Source organism: Cucurbita moschata, unplaced genomic scaffold, assembly GCF_002738365.1.
Source record: "Cucurbita moschata cultivar Rifu unplaced genomic scaffold, Cmos_1.0 Cmo_Scf00027, whole genome shotgun sequence".
NCBI lineage: Eukaryota > Viridiplantae > Streptophyta > Magnoliopsida > Cucurbitales > Cucurbitaceae > Cucurbita > Cucurbita moschata.
This window is the reverse complement of record NW_019268543.1, coordinates 102239-118193: the sequence shown is the minus strand read 5'-3', so window position 1 is coordinate 118193 and position 15955 is coordinate 102239. Positions and strand designations below refer to the sequence as shown.

General features: G+C 37.9%; 6 protein-coding genes across 12 annotated transcripts in view; 2 read left to right on the top strand and 4 right to left on the bottom strand.

The window, feature by feature from the left end:
* LOC111462828 (ATP-citrate synthase alpha chain protein 1-like) overlaps positions 1-2703 on the bottom strand; it is a 5411-nt gene extending 2708 nt beyond the window's left edge. Inside the window, exons 1-8 of one of the 2 annotated variants that reach the window (XM_023106590.1) lie at positions 2595-2703; positions 2297-2405; positions 1605-1781; positions 1318-1479; positions 1092-1172; positions 828-879; positions 457-571; positions 274-355 (exon numbers count right to left, since the gene is read on the bottom strand). In XM_023106590.1, the coding sequence (XP_022962358.1) occupies positions 274-355; positions 457-571; positions 828-879; positions 1092-1172; positions 1318-1479; positions 1605-1781; positions 2297-2395 (768 nt within the window). In that variant the 5' untranslated portion in view covers positions 2396-2405; positions 2595-2703. Of the gene's footprint in view, positions 1-273; positions 356-456; positions 572-827; positions 880-1091; positions 1173-1317; positions 1480-1604; positions 1782-2296; positions 2427-2594 lie in introns of both variants that reach the window. The other variant, XM_023106591.1, reaches the window with a different exon arrangement.
* Positions 2704-3683: 980 nt separating this feature from the next.
* On the bottom strand, positions 3684-7481 carry LOC111462792. Of its 5 annotated transcripts, none has more exons than XM_023106530.1 (9): positions 7161-7481; positions 6215-6566; positions 5609-5642; positions 5055-5270; positions 4771-4860; positions 4572-4637; positions 4392-4483; positions 4264-4311; positions 3684-4192 (listed from the first exon to the last, which is right to left on the bottom strand). In XM_023106530.1, the coding sequence occupies exons 2-9, from the start codon at positions 6535-6537 to the stop codon at positions 4069-4071; spliced, it is 993 nt and encodes a 330-aa protein (XP_022962298.1). In that variant the 5' UTR covers positions 6538-6566; positions 7161-7481; the 3' UTR covers positions 3684-4068. The 5 variants fall into 5 exon arrangements, with proteins under 5 accessions (XP_022962298.1, XP_022962299.1, XP_022962301.1 ...); XM_023106531.1 differs by having other exon boundaries at positions 6215-6569; positions 7161-7474; XM_023106533.1 differs by having other exon boundaries at positions 6215-6569; positions 7189-7474.
* Positions 7482-7750: 269 nt separating this feature from the next.
* On the top strand, positions 7751-8459 carry LOC111462355 (ubiquitin-40S ribosomal protein S27a-like). The gene has a single exon (XM_023105878.1). The coding sequence runs from the start codon at positions 7808-7810 to the stop codon at positions 8276-8278; it is 471 nt and encodes a 156-aa protein (XP_022961646.1). The 5' UTR covers positions 7751-7807; the 3' UTR covers positions 8279-8459.
* A 1024-nt stretch (positions 8460-9483) lies between these two features.
* On the top strand, positions 9484-10854 carry LOC111462354 (axial regulator YABBY 4-like). Its single transcript, XM_023105877.1, has 7 exons — positions 9484-9570; positions 9657-9791; positions 9860-10025; positions 10106-10154; positions 10234-10309; positions 10388-10461; positions 10719-10854. The coding sequence occupies exons 1-7, from the start codon at positions 9484-9486 to the stop codon at positions 10723-10725; spliced, it is 594 nt and encodes a 197-aa protein (XP_022961645.1). The 3' UTR covers positions 10726-10854.
* Positions 10855-11173: 319 nt separating this feature from the next.
* On the bottom strand, positions 11174-12701 carry LOC111462356. 2 transcript variants are annotated; one of them, XM_023105880.1, is made up of 4 exons: positions 12244-12663; positions 12009-12114; positions 11804-11881; positions 11174-11538 (listed from the first exon to the last, which is right to left on the bottom strand). In XM_023105880.1, exons 1-4 carry the CDS (start codon positions 12307-12309, stop codon positions 11483-11485), a joined length of 306 nt encoding a protein of 101 aa, XP_022961648.1. In that variant the 5' UTR covers positions 12310-12663; the 3' UTR covers positions 11174-11482. The 2 variants fall into 2 exon arrangements, with proteins under 2 accessions (XP_022961648.1, XP_022961647.1); XM_023105879.1 differs by lacking the exon at positions 11174-11538 and having other exon boundaries at positions 11545-11881; positions 12244-12701.
* An 884-nt stretch (positions 12702-13585) lies between these two features.
* On the bottom strand, positions 13586-14643 carry LOC111462358 (DNA-directed RNA polymerase subunit 10-like protein). The gene is made up of 4 exons (XM_023105883.1): positions 14533-14643; positions 14317-14375; positions 14052-14146; positions 13586-13934 (listed from the first exon to the last, which is right to left on the bottom strand). Exons 1-4 carry the CDS (start codon positions 14566-14568, stop codon positions 13909-13911), a joined length of 216 nt encoding a protein of 71 aa, XP_022961651.1. The 5' UTR covers positions 14569-14643; the 3' UTR covers positions 13586-13908.
* Positions 14644-15955: the final 1312 nt, after the last annotated feature.

Sequence of the window (15955 nt, the reverse complement as noted above, 5' to 3'; positions counted from 1 at the left end):
AAAAAAAAAAAAAAAAAAAAAAGAGCACCAAGTTCAACGCGAAATACAAAATTACAAAAATGCCCAAATAACACACTGACAACTGGTATAACGAAACAGAAAACGGCCAAATATCATTACTTGTTCACTCAATAAAAGGTTTTCGAATTCAAAGAAACATTTTCCATGAATTTCTAGACAAAGAATATATGTAAATCAGTCGTCTAGGGTGAAAAACTGTTAAAGAAGGACATTAAAACTATGAAGAAAAAACTTGACAGATAGGTTCATTACCTTTTCATCTAGGCCATGGATAAAGCTTTCAGTAGGACTCATAACTCTACCAAATGGCATAGGAAATTCAATACTCCCCCACCTATAAGGTTAAAAATATATCAGAATATATAATTTGCTAGGCTTGTACTTGATGCACAAGCAATGGATGAATGCAGTTATAACCAAGGGCGTCAGACATACTTCTTGAAGTTCTTGAAAGCAGCAGTATCATCTAGTTCACCTCTCATATCCAAAGGATATGGCTTCCCATCAACAATCGCAAAAGGATTCATTTCCAAGAAAGTAAAGTCCAGATCTGTCTCCCAATAAATTGAAATTAAGTGATCCGCGTACAAAATAAACTAAGGAATTAAATTTACTTCAACCAAACAACATAAATTTTTAAGTCTAATGGACTTCTAAACTACACTCTGGTGATGACTTAACATGATAGCAAGACAGATCAGCCTAACAGTGATATTGGAATATATCAAATACTAACCTAACAACTTCAGTTTTTTAATCTACCAATAATTTAACATTTAAGTTCACATCCCTAACAAATAAAATACCTTGGAATAGGGTATAAACTGCCTTGATAAAATCCTCGATTTCTCCTTTGACCTGGATTGGAAAATAAATTTATGTCAACTGTCTGGTCTTCCAAAGGGGTTTCACGACTTCCGTGACAAGATAACCATTTCAGATAAATTACAGCCCCATACGTGAATAGAGCAGATTTAAGGCTTCCACAAATTATGTAGACAAGAGTACTATATGATGCCCATATATAAATATCAACAGAGAAAAAACAATTTTCATCGATGTAAGCTTACCTCCAAAGGAAGGCTTGCCACCAGCTCAGCGCATGTTTCTGAAGTGAGAGACACTCCTGTGGGGATAAATATGGTTTTAACCTGAATGGAGTGTTTCACTGAAACTTAGTAAAATTTGGGGTGAGAGAAATCAAACAGGAAGAGTAATTCCTGAACCTAAAGAACACTTTTATGCAAAAGATTGTTACCTTTTTTATTAAAAAAGTAATAATAACACCAGCAATACCTTATCCCAGTTTTCTTCGATTTCAATTCCTCCACACTCCGAGAAGCTAATGCTGCACCCAAGTCTCTCTGAGACAATATTGAGATAGTATTCTTCCTTGTGCGGAATGAAGGGTTCCACAATAAATGTTGTGATAGGTCCCTTACATCCACCCATTGATACCTGGTTATGAAAAAGAATAACATAGTAAAAGGATCACTGAGCGAGAGTAAATGAAATGGGAGACAGAAAACAGACAAAAATAATGAACATATAGCTCAAGAAGGCAAAGGGAAATAAAAAAAAACCTCTTTGCCAAGGCGCTCTTTCACAAATGCAGCAACCTGAGCCAGATCAAGATTTAAGGCGACTAAACCACTTTTCCCACGCTTTCCAAACAACATATCGGGCTTCACGACCAATTTTGATGATGAAAGCCAAGGTTCCCTCTCAACAAGCTCATTGAAATCGGTTGATTCAGTGACCTGAGTCAGATTTTAATCATTATAAAATCAACATCGCCATAGAAAGGGGAAAATGAAGAGACAGAATCATGCATGCTCACGATCTCGAGTCGACGTTTGAGCAAAGACAGGGATAGCAACATTAGATAAGATAATATTTATTCTATAGATTATTTAAGCAGTCCTCTTATCAAAACAAATCCAAGGATTCAAACGGGTGAATAACACTCACATCAACCCTGATTGGGTAGTGTTCAGATGAAAATTTCAGGCCGGAAAAAGAAAAAGAAAAAAAAATCGAACATAGACAACATTTGACGGGGAAAAAAGGACGATTCGGGTTATTGGAACTAAGATTCCAAGCAGCACTCACGCATAACAAAAAAGAAAAGAAAAGACGATAAACATTCTTCACTGAATCACTAGTTTCTAGTGAAGAAGACACCTCAACATACAACAATGTGAAGACAACGTCAAGGAACAAAATTGTCAAAAAATTTGAGGTCTAGAAAAATAATGAAACAGGACTGACTCACTTGAGCGGATTGGATGGGCAATTCTCTACCAGAGATCCGTTTGAAGTGCTCCTTCAACAATTTCTTTGAATCGTATTCTCTGATCTTCTTGCGAGCCATTTCTCAAACCCTGTAATCACTCAGAGAAGACCTTCCAATCAGACCATTTCCAAGGTAAGAAGTGAATCCTTGACTCCACTCCATATTGGATAATCAAAACAAAGACACACTAGCAGATCCTTCAAGTGTTGGTTGCAGAGAAATGAACTCAAATGCAGAAATGCGGATTGAAAAAAAAGCAAAGAGAAAATCTAGTTACCTTTGGATTAGAAGTAGAGAAAGGATCGGAGTTGCGAAATTGGGGCCGCCTGTAATTTACCGCACAATGTTTGTTCTAAAAAGGCAGTCGTATTTATAGTTGCAGAGCATTTTAAAATTAATTTTCTAAAATTTGACCAATTAAAAAATTATTAGTTGGGCAGTTTGGTTGGCTATGGCTTCAAACGGCGGGAACCTGAATTGCTTGAAGGCGAAGGACAATGAGAACACCCAACCAACGGGTGGAACGCCTTTGCCGCTTACTCTCATCTATCATTATTCTATATTGCATTTTATTTATTTAATGAACCCGTAATATAATTTATTGAATCACGAGGTGTGACACGTGATACTCGTGGGGGGTTTTTTCCCTGAAAGAAATACATACTACATTAATAATAAATAAAATAAAACGAAAATTGAGGAAATTTAATCCCAAATCGCAACCAAAGGTGGTGCTCCTCCGCATCGGTCCCGCGACTTCAACGTGAAACATGTGACGGTGTCGTTTAGTAAGAGTAAAAAAGACGAATTAAAATCATTTTCGTTTTGTTAATTTTCAAGTAATATATATATTTTTAGAATTCGAAAAAAAAAAGGTTGGTAATTTTGACAAAAAAAAAAAAGAAAAGAAAAGTATTAAAAATATTAGTTTAAAAAAATTTCAACGTTTTAATGAGGTGAAAGACCATTTATTATAATACTTCTGACTCGGTCACAAAATATGCATTATAAAAATGGAATTTCCATTGATTATTTCTTAGCATTATTAAGTTGACATTAATGCATATATTATAATTTTGTCTAAGAAAAATGCATACAGTATGGCATTGAACGCGCGACTTGTTAATTTCATATAAATAATTTGAGTCTACATCTTGAATGCCATTTGCATTTGTTTAATCACAATTTTTTCAACAAAATTAGGTCGGGTTTAGAGGGATTACTCGTGGAATCTTAATTAATTATGTGTTTTAAGTAACGGGTAAAGTCATTCACCTTACTTAAATGCTAATTAATTGTTGGACAATTGATTTAAATTTAATTTTAATTTTAATACTATTTATTACTGCTTCGAAAGAATTGGAACTACTAAAAGTTTTGAATTCACATGAGAATTAAAAACGTATATCATGGTGACTGTCTCTGCATTGATTTATAAAAAATATAACCAAAATTATTATTTTCTGCAATACTCTCCGCTTTTAATCAATTTATAACTAAAAGATAAAAGAGTATTGATTCTATTGAACTATGAACTAGGCTAAAAAAGCTGGCACCCTCCGCGTCTAGCATTGTTAGAGTATGAGTCCATCCGAGGCCTGCGTTTTTTTTGCACTTCGTCGTCATGTTTGGCTGCTCAGTATGTTGTATGAGTATAATATTACCGTCCTCGCTCGATAATTCGAAGCAAAACATGATGGGGATCACTGGAAAACACAGCTTCAAAACCCATGGTTCGATGGTCGTCTGCTTCAATCATCGTCTCGCGTTTGAAATGACTGCGGGAACAATTTTGGCAATAGAGACTGCTTGATTTTGATCACTAAAGCGAAGACCCCAAAACAAGGGACATTCATCAACCCAACCCCAGCATACCTGCAAAGTGAATGGCCTTAACTACTAAATGTACAAAGACATTGGAGTCAGAGGCAGAGACTCATACTTACCATAAGGGAGCAGATGGGGGTGACAAATCAAGAAATGGATAAGGCCACCTGCAATGAAGCAGGTAAAAATAAATCAAAACATGTAGAATCTTTGCAGGAAATTATGTTAGAGCGGAGTGGAAAGTTACGGCATTGAAACAAAAGCGTGGAGGATCCATTGAAAAATGACAAACGTCCCTGTCCACAATACAAAATATCCTATCCGGAAGAGTGGATATCGCTGCAGTTCGAAGCAGAGCCTTAAATCATTATCCAAACTCAATGGAGTGTCAAAAGAGAAGACTATTGATGGAAGTATCCAAACGTACCAAGTCATTCAAAATTGTTTCGCCAAGAAGACAAACAGCATTTACCGAGTGCATGGTAACAACAAACTGTGGCCAAACAGTGAAACCATCACAACATCAATCAAACAAAACAAAATGCATCTACCCCAATTCAAAAAAGAACTATAAATGACTTTCTTCAAGCTAGATCGAGAGGTCCAACAGAGAAACAAATACTTACAAAACTTAGTCCACGACCTCGAGATAGAAGATATGGATAAAGAATGAACCAAAATACTATGTCTGTGAGTACTACAGCACCTGCAGATGTCTAGAAAAAGAAAACGGAGAGCAAGAACCATCAGGGCACCCACTTTATCTTCTCTATATGTAAGAGAAAGATGATAATAATAATAATAATAAAGGTTAAACTAATAGCACGTACGAGACTTTTCCAACCTGTGTATATCCATAGATTTAAACATAAAAGCTGTTTCAGCTAAGTTTTAGGAGGAAAATAATCACCTGAAAGATAATTTGAAATGCATATCCACCCACACCAGCAGCTTTGCGTTCATGAAGATCTTCAGGGGAGTTCAAACTCTTGGCTGTATTGGCCATATCAGGATTCTCCCCACCAAGAGTCGGGGGCACATAAGTGCCTCGCTCTGCATCTAAACTTGTACGCTCGGTTGAGCTGCCACTATTATAACAACCATAAATGGAGAATGAAGTTGCAAGCTACAAGATGGCAATATTTGAGCTTAGTTAATAACCTGCAGATAAAGGGAAACTAGGCCATGGAATTTTAATAATTCATTGAATGTTAAGGGTTATTTTCCTGATTATTCTAGTTCTCAACAACCAAAAGGATTTTCATATATAATAAGATGGTGCAACATATATCAAACGATGGATCACTATTTTAGATATGGTAGTTATGTTATGCACAGGGCTAGTTTCAAAGTCCCAAGCATATAACATACTTATGCACCATCCTGCTTTGTGTCTACTAAATGTGAGGGAAGTATAACAGGATTTGCCAGCAGAAATGTAGCTTTCAAAGTTATAAAGCATACCCCAAAGTAGAGCGTGACCAATGTGAACGTCCACCTGCACGAAATAATATGTTAGTCTGTGGTTTAACTTCATTTCCTATGTTGTCAAAATAGTTCGTAACTTTTTTTTCTGTACATTCAAGATGATCAATTGATTAAATATGATGACCTGAGATGGCAGGTTGATTATTACGTACAGTCAACTAAATAAATTTGCAACCTCTCTGGCAATATACGAGACAGACATCAGAAGGATACCATCTAAATCAATGATTGTAGATTTCATTAAATATATCGATGTAAGATGAGAAGAACAAGTTTGACAAGCATGGGAATAATGAGAAGAACAAGATTGTCTGACAAAGCACGGGTAGTTGAGGATTATTGAGAGGAGTAGTCCCACATTCGCTAATTAAGAAGAAGATCATGGATTTATAAGTAAGGAACACTATCTCCATTGGTATGAGGCATTTTGTAAAAACCAAGAGCAAAGCTACGAGAGCTTATACTCGAAGTGGACAATATCACACCATTGTAGAGGTTCATGCTTCCTAATACTGGTGTCCTCACTTAATATACTATTCAGTTAAGAATGGTACCAGAATACGAGATGTATAAATGACTTACTGAGTATAAAATAAGAATATCCTGCCTCCAACAACAACAGCGTCACCTAATATCAATCCGAAAAGCACAGCAAAAGCAAGCATTCTGTAAGCTAGCAGCCAAGCTGGATGAATTTCTTTCAGACACGGCCGCCAGAGTTCATCTTCATACAATGACCCAGCTGAATCTTGTGAATCATCGCTCGACCCAGATTTGGGTCTTTTGAAGCCTTCATATTTCGATATTAATAGGGCTCCCACTACCATAGCGGTTGATAGAAAGACAGCACATAGAAAGAACCTCCAGTTCAACCAATAACTTAAAGTATTAGTATCAGTAGTCATGACAGGCTTCCAGGTATGATCTGAAAATTCTGCTAAGAAACTCATGATGGGTTAATTATACACGATACAGAAAATCCGATTCAATTATTGTAGCTGTCTCTGAAAAGATAGTCTAAACTTGTAGAAAACTGTTATAAATCAATGGTCCAGACAAAAAAAAAAAAAAAAAATTAGAGCAGGGAAAGAGGGAAGTAGGATGGATCCCAATGATCGTGTGTGGAAGACAAATTCAGGTTCAAACAAGGAGGAACAACGACTATTAAATCAACTCCAGTCATCGAAAATGATTTCTGTGAGAATAACAATAGAACTTTTCTGAACAATTGAGTTTTTTTCACCATTGTAATGGGAAAAAGGAAAGATTAGAACGAAGCGAATCCATGTGCATGAAAGAAAAAAACAACAACAAAAGAATGACTTGAAACTCAATAAACAACACCAAGAAGTATGGCTAAAACTCATATATCCAACAAGAAACATCGCAATCATTAGAAGTCCACAGAAATGGGAAATAGGGGGAGAGGGATTCCCTAATTCTTTACTTTAGATCGCTCCAATTGAATCGAAACAGAGGCGATCATAACAAAACTAGAAAGGCAAGAAGACCAGCAAAGTATTCGTACCAATAAAAAAGGAAGGCGTGGGGCTTACGGTCTGCAAATGAAAGGGAAGGGAACAGAGAATTCAATAAAAAGAGAGATGCTTTGCTTCCTTCGATGATTTGAGAGAAAGGAGAGTTAAAAGCTGTACAGAGAAACTGTGTTAGGTAGAGAAACTGTGTTAGGTAGAGAAACGGTGTTAGGTAGAAGAACTCCGCAGATGCAGGAAGAAGTGCAGCAATGGGGCCTTCCTTCCTTCTCTTACCGCGGGATCGCGGGAGGAGCAGACTTGGGGAGAGCCGTAAGGAACGGATTGGTTTATGTGCGACTTTTCGGGAATTTTTCTGGACAGACTTATGGTCAATCTAGCTGCCACGTGTACCGCCAAAATTATAATAAACCATATTGTTTCAATTTCAAGCTTCAAATATTTAATGCGTTATTTTGCAAGGTTATCATAGTGATAAACGGGCCTGAATACTTTGGGCCATAAAGCCCAGCCTGCTACATCCATCAACCCAATTAAATGCTGATCAATCCAACCGCTTCCTGACCCATTCCCGAAAACCCGCCCAACAAACCTAATTCCCGTATATAAAGATTTCGCATCAGATTTAGCCCTAATCTCCCAATCTCCCCTCGTTGCCTCGGTAACCCGCGACTGCAACAATATGCAGATCTTTGTCAAGACGCTTACCGGGAAGACCATAACTCTCGAGGTCGAGAGTTCTGATACCATCGACAATGTCAAGGCAAAGATTCAGGACAAGGAGGGAATACCGCCGGACCAGCAGCGTCTTATATTTGCCGGTAAGCAGCTGGAGGATGGTCGAACTCTTGCCGACTACAACATCCAGAAGGAGTCCACGCTCCATCTTGTGTTAAGGCTCCGTGGTGGTGCTAAGAAGCGTAAGAAGAAGACCTACACCAAGCCTAAGAAGATTAAGCACAAGAAGAAGAAGGTCAAGCTCGCCGTTCTTCAGTTTTACAAGGTCGACGATTCTGGAAAGGTTCAGAGGCTTAGGAAGGAGTGCCCTAACGCTGAATGCGGAGCTGGTACCTTTATGGCCAATCATTTTGATCGTCATTACTGTGGCAAGTGTGGGTTGACTTACGTGTATCAGAAGCCCGGCGGCGATTAGGTCTATTTTATGTCTACATTTTGATAGATATTGCTTGTTATGATAATCATTTTTTTGGGACAATACTAGGATTTAAAATGATAAAATTGATCTATTTTCATGAACCGTGTTACATTTGGAAACGCTGAATACTCAAATTTTGGTTCATATATTTGACGCATCTTTCAATTTCTGATTGTTTGGTTGTTTTTTCTGAGAGATGTTATGAAGTTTTATGTTTTCAAATTAGTGCCGTAATTACGTCGAATTTGGTACTCCCGCTGCTGATTACGAATTCAGTCTATCCAGTAATGAGTCCGTCCTCATGGTCGGAACCAGTCTTGGGCCTCGTATTAGTATATAGGAGCTCTAATGGTTAACCCAAATTTTAGTTCATCACTCTTAAAAGTTTAAGCCATATCAATCCAAATGAGTTCTACACCCTCTGAGCAAAGTGAAGATAATCCTCTATTAACTTCAATCTCTAGAACAGAGTACAATTCAAAGAGTTGGGGACAACTCCAACGCTCAGAAACTCTCTCATAACAAAAAAAACCCAGAAATTTCACCCTCTGTGTTCGAAGAAAATGGATATTAACCACGTTCTGTTGCACACTTCGTGTTCGAAGTGAAGGGCACGGTGGTTCTGCCAAAATAACCAATTTCTGAAGCCTCAAGACTGGAACCGGAGAAACTCGTACTTCAATACTTTGGGCTTGCACAACTTATAAGCCCAATCACACGTCATTTGGGTTTGAACAAAATTAAAAAATCAGCCCAGCCCAAAGTCTAACAAGAAGTCAACGGAATCTAGCTCTTTTCACCAATTTAAAATTTTTAAAAGCTACGAATTTAGGCTTATTTATATCTAAAATATATAATTTACCTTACGAACCTCTGTATGGATCATATATGTTTTATGTCAGTTGTGTTAGGTTAAATTTGAGTGATATATTAAGAGTTATGGACACAACCTGTGGTTCCTTCCTGTCCATGGGGCAGCTAGTTGAGGGTTGAAAACATATTAAAATAAATATAGAATTAAATGATAAAAGAATCTTAGTGAGAAAACGACACAATGAGTTCATTAATTGAAAGGGCAGTAAAGTATTTGAGAATGATGAAATAATAATGCGTCCACCAAAATCAGCTATAAATTGGAGTTGCCGTTGTGTCACAGACATACTCAAAGCTCCTCATCTCTCTTTTATCAATTGTTTGTTGATATGTCGTCCACACTGGAACACCTCCTGCCCGACCCCTCCGAACAGATTCGCTATGTGCAATGTGGTCTTTGTAGCACCATATTGTTGGTAAGATCATATTACAACGAAAATTATATATTGTAGTTTTTGTTTGGAAGTGTTGAATTAATAATAGTATTATATTATACGAACAGGTAAATGTGCCATACAGCAACTTGTCGATGGTGGTGAGCGTAAGATGCGGCAACTGCACTGGCCTCCTCTCCGTCAACATGGCCAAGCCCTCTTTTATCCCTTTTGATCTTCTCACTTCCCTCTCTCACAACTTGGTCGGTACCCTTTTCATTTCATTTGGTTTCCCTCCAAAAACATGTTCTTAATCATTCAAAATTGACAGCCAAAGGAGCCTTTCCAAGACTTGAACGTCCAGAAACACTTGTGCTTGGACAACCGCAACAACGCATCCGACCTCCTAACCTCGTACCACAACATTATCCAAAATCACGAAGACGATGATGATGATGATGCCATCATCATTCCGCCCACTCCAGTTGTTAACAAGCGTACGCCTCCATGGACAATATAGTATTATCATTATTATTTGAATTTTATTTGGCTTTTGATTGTGGCCTCTCATAATTAGCCCCGGAGAAGAAACAGCGAGCCCCGTCAGCTTATAACCAATTCATCAAGTAAGATAACAGTAACAATAATATTGATAAGGGAAAAAAGAATGGTATTTCATGCATATGATGTGTGCAACCAACGCAGGGAGGAGATTCGGAGGCTGAAGGCGGAGAACCCGGGAATGGCGCATAAGGAGGCATTCAAGACAGCGGCAAAGAATGTAAGAAAGAAGCATTGTTTGTTTGTTTGTTGATTAATTAATTAATGTTTTAAGAATTGGGTTGGTTGTTGCATGCAGTGGGCTCATCTCCCTCCAGTCAATGGCGAAGGAGATCACGTGGGGAGCGGGCGGAAGGGAAAGAGCCTAATCAGGTAATTAATAAAAGCAAATGAGGGAGTTAATGAAATGGGGTAGGGTACGTGATTATTTAAACACAGATTATATATGAGTAGACAAAACATTAATGTTGAGTAATGAAGAGAAAGGGAAAAGTGTTTACCATTTGCGTAGAGGAAGAGTTGGAAAAGTTGGGTAATAAAGAAAGGAAAGCCAACGACCACGTCCTGAAATGGAGTCGCACTTAATTAAGAATTTATGAGTAATTACTTGCAATTCTCTCTGTTTTCAGCAATTGAATGGATGCCACTGAGATTGAGATTCAGATGATTCAGATTGGTCTCTGCCCTTTCCACCAAAACTAATTCAAACCCCTCACTCGACATATCTTTATATCTTTAAATTGTAATGCTTCTAATTTCATTTCATATCTATATGCGTGTGTGTTTTAGCTTTCAATATATGAAGCCAAGCTTGGAGATCACATCCGCCTTCTCCGAGCTGCTTAAAATGAGTATTAAGCAGCTCCACATGCTTCTCTATGCAATTACGTTCCTGCTAAACACACTAATAATTTGGTTTTTTTTTTTTTTTTTTTTTTTTTTTTTTTAAATAGAAGATATGAATAGCCTTAATCTTGAAAACGTTGTAGACTCTTAAAAGTGGGCATTAAACCTTATTTTGAGTGATGTTGATGAGGCTGACTCTATTAATGGGAGCATTAATTAAAAAGCTTGACAACTGGAGTGTTATTAATTAAAAGGCTTCTATTTTGTCCTTTGCCAACCAATGCTCTATTTATTTCAGAAAAATAAGTATTATTCAATTACTGAAGGCTTATTCATCAAAATCAGAAAGTTGTTTGGGGGTGGAGTTCCTCTTAGGAGGAGGCACTCCACATAAAATGCTCCATCTCTCTCCTTTTGCTTCTGCAACAATGCCTTGGACCCTATGCACGCCTTTGTGATAACAACAATCACTCTCGAGGTCGAACACCTACTATCTAATCTATACATCTTAACCGGTTGAACTACTGAAACACTTCGCGTAGTTGGGTCACCTCCACTGATATTGTCTTCTCATGATTCTGGGCACACTCCTCGTGAATTTGGCTGTACATGGGGGTCCAAATTTAAGATCACTTAAACTCATCCAGTATTTATTTAATGATCAAAGAAGTAGGTTTAAACCTGTTTTCTTGCTTTACACTAACAGTTGTTAATGATAGCATAAAAAGTGGAATGTTTTAAGAACAAAACATATTCCTATTTTGGTTATTAGAGGTTTTCATGATGTTATATGCCAGACTGAGGAGGAGTTTAAGGAAAGATTTTTTGAATAATTTTTTGGAGGTAGGAAGAAGGGAAGGGATCATACTGAGGAATGGATGGCGAGAAATAGTGCGGAAATATGCCCGGAAGAATTCGGGGTTCTCTTTCTGAAGCTCTTTCCAGACTGTGAGGCGCAACCACAAACCCCAAAACACAAACCCCAAAACCTCAATTAATTTGATTTAAAAGAAGAAAGTTAAAGGAGTATTGTGGACTAAAAGAGTATTGTGGGCTAAAAGAGTACTGTGGACCTGTATGTGTTATGAGAGGGCGAATGTTTGCATGGTGCGCCAATGCCTTCACGCACTCATCTCGACTCATATGAAGCAGCAAGCATCTCTCTATCAGGTGTTGGACCTGCAATATTCAAAATTATACTCATTATCAACTTACTTTTGTATAATTATACATATATATCCAATCCAATGGAGAGAGAGACAGAGACAGAGACAGAGAGAGAGACAGAGAGACAGAGAGAAGCAGTACCTTCCGGATATAGGCCTGGGGGTGGCAATGAAAACAGGGAAGAAACTGGTGGCTGTAAGGGTACATAATACATATAAATCTCTGTTTAGGAATTGGACAAAACCAATAGAATATAAGTACATTCAAGGGAGATGTTGTTGAATCCAGAGAGAATAGGAGATGAGAAAGGAGTGAAAGCTTCACAAGCGCCAAAGAGGAGCTGATGATATTTGTGAGCTTTTTATGGCAGAAGAATAAGTAAGAGGCGAGAAGACCATATTATATTATCCACAGATATCCGAGTGAAGGGCGGAAACAGGAGAAGCAATCCAAATGATGGGTACACCCAATCCAAATGAAGGAGATAAAAAAGGAACAATGCAAATCTCTCTACCCCTTTGGCCCCAATAATTTAACACCCTCTTTAACTTCATATACTGTCTCCCAAGTGGCATTCAAATTACAGCTACACATTGATGGTTGATTGATCCCATTATTTAAGATCAGCTGCCTTCAAAATGAATGGTCACAACAACATACAGAGAAATTGGAAACCCATTTCAAAGGTGAGCCTCGGGATGGATAAGTTTTTAGTGTCTAGTCGCTGCCCACGTTGTCTCCAAATTCAACATACACGCGGTGAAATGGGATGGGAGTGATTTGTGCTGTGACAATCCTTCAAGTTCATGTTTCCAATCCTCAACTTCCTTGTGTTGTGAAAGAATGTAGTCCCTTCAAAGCCTTGATCGTGATTTGAAGGATGAGCAACCATTTATTACATCAATTTGACTGAGTTTTAGTTTGTAATGATCTGATATTACTCGGTGTACTTACCACTATATTCATTCCACAGTACTTCGCTTCTATTCATGCTATCACAAAATTCTATTCTGAGGAGCAACAGCCCTGCCCTAAAAACAATTACAAACCAAGTCCTTAGTTTTAATACTGGACATTCAAACTATTGACACAAGTTATCACCCACAAAGGATGTCATTAGGGAAGATCAAATAATTTCCAACAAAATGTAAAATATAGCTGTAAGACTAAATCGCACTTTACAAACCCCTTTCATAGGTCTGAACAGTCTGCAAAATATGCTGAAGATCAAAGAAAAAGTTCAAATTGTACAAGCCCAAACCATTTTTTTGGGCTTTCCCTTTCCTATAGACTTCCCTTTCAAAGGTTTTGGAGTGAAAAGCTTGAGGAAAAATAAATTCCCCTATCAAATGAACGAAGGAAACAATATGCAGGTCAAGCTAAAGCTTATGAGCACGTGGGAAGATAACAAACCATCTTTTATGCCTCATCAGCTAATCGACATTGAGAAACCAAAAACTATAAGCATTTAGAACAAATGGCGTAGCAAAAACAGCTGATAGTTGTATTAATAGGATTGTAGATGCAATAATGCAGATATAGACAGCACTACACAAAGCCAGTTATGAGAACAGATTCTTCTCAGCTCAACTGACTACATCCGTTTTTTCCAACCAACTGATAAATAACTCCTAAAAACTAATAAACACATAGAATAGAAGATTAAATAACTGAACTCCTAGACATTAGCTGAACTCTGGTCCTGTAATGATTCTTTCCATAGTTCTTCTCTCTCTTAACTGGACGCGAACACCGTTAAAACATGAATCTCTGCTGGACTGAATAAGCAGCAAACTTGTCCCCCGCCTAACTGGGATCAGACTTATCCAGAGCTGAAAACAACAGCAATTCAAGTGTAAAAGGGGGGCGAATAATAAAGTAGGCAAAAGATTGTACATTGCAAATTTAACAACTCGTGCACGAACATAGAGAAAAGAAAGAGGGATTACTATTGTAATTAAGAAGCTTCTCAATAAGGTCAACATGAGTCATGAGCATTCGCCTACAGCAGTAGCGAACCAAGCCCAGAGCATCAAGCGCATCCCTAATACAGGAAAAAGAAAAGCATTAGCATCCCCAGAAGGGTATACTTTCGTCCACTAGCAAGCAACGTTAAAAAATAAAGAGAGAAATTTAAAAACCAAACACGTGTGATGACAAGAAATATGAAAGGGGAAAAGAAGGAGAAGAAGAAGGAACGTGTTACTTCCATACCCTTCTGAATAGTCTGCCTGCAGAAGATCAAGGTAATGATCCCATTTGTTTCCAATCACCTGAAAAAAGATTGAGGCGATACTAAATTGAATACTTCGTGATCTCGTGTGCAGCAAACCAAAAACAGTCGCACATTCAACGATAGAGGAAACAGGAATACGCAATTCTGAGAAGATGGTTAAAATTAAAATTTGAATGTAGTTGTCCATGGCTTACCTTTCCGCAGGTGAAGCAACGCACTGGGATGATCATCTTCGCCTTCTGGTCAGCCCTCGGAGGGAAAGATGGTAGTTTCTAGGGCTTGGAAGGGTTTAGCTTTGCGTTCTCCTCAATGGTAGGTATTGCTAATTTATATCCTCTTTTGTTGGGCTTTGATCTAACAGCCCATTTAGCAATGGGCATTTCCCTTGAAGGCCCAAAATTTGAAAGTTTAGTTGGGCCCAGAAGAGACAAAATTGAATGTGAAGACTGCAAAACGAGGCCCAAGTAGTTGGGCCTTAGGCAATGCAAATGAGAAGCAGAATGTGAGCGAGCCCACTGAAGCAGAGCCCAGAGGATGTACAATTGACACACTCGTGGGTGAAGATGGTTTGATGCAGGGTTTGGATTTGTTGGGTTGGTGAATTAGTCAACAAAACGTGTTTGTTTGAATGGGAAGAATAGAATATAAGGGCACGCCGATTGAGGCCCATCCACCGCGTTGTGTCCGGAGTCCGGTTTTGTCCTCTTCTCCTTTCGGCTTCTCCGTCAACAAAATTGACCTTTTACATTCATATCAATGTGCACCAAACACGAACAGTTGCTGCTCATTCCCATTCAAATCCATTTCTATTAACGTGTTCTTTCTTTAACTTGGGCACACAACAGTAAAAAGTAAAAAGTAAGTTTTTTTTTTTTTTTTTTTTTTTTTTTTTTCTTGTGTTAGTTGTGAAGTATTTACTGGCATTGGCTTGTTTAAAAAGAGTTTTAAGGGGAGGCAAATAAAAATATAGTCAACTTTGATAATTCAAAGTTATTTACCTAACAAGTTAAAGCATTGTATTATTGACCTGGATCTACACTCCATATTTGAATCTCTCAAATTAAATTGGAAAGGAAGAAAAAGGGGGAAAGTGAGCGAATGAACGAATAAAAATGGTTCAGATTTGGAAGTAAAAAAAAAAAAAAAAAAATAATAATAATAATAATAAATGCAATGGGGACTAAAATGGTGACCCGCAAATCGGGGAATGGAGATCCGTGAGCACAGCAGGCTGTCGCTTCGCTAGAAATGCAAAGGCAAAGGCAATTGTTGCAATTGCGCGCCAAAAAGAAGAAAAGAAAAGAAAAAGAAAAAAAGAAAAAAGAAAAAAGAGATGTGGGCCCGGGGGGCAAGGAGTGGAGGGAAGGATGGATGAAGAGAAGGCACAAGGCCTTGTTTCCCGCCCCTTCTTTATTTATTATATTTTATTTATTTTTCTTTTCTTTTGTTTTTGTGGTTTCAATAATTTATTTATAGTTAATGCCTCTCCTAACTCCTAACTCCTCACTCCTACCCACCATCTCCTACTCCTACGCTCATCATTTCATTTTCACACCACCAATCCTCCCCTTCCATTTTTTTCTCTCGTTCTCTCTCTCTCTCTCTAATTCTCATTAT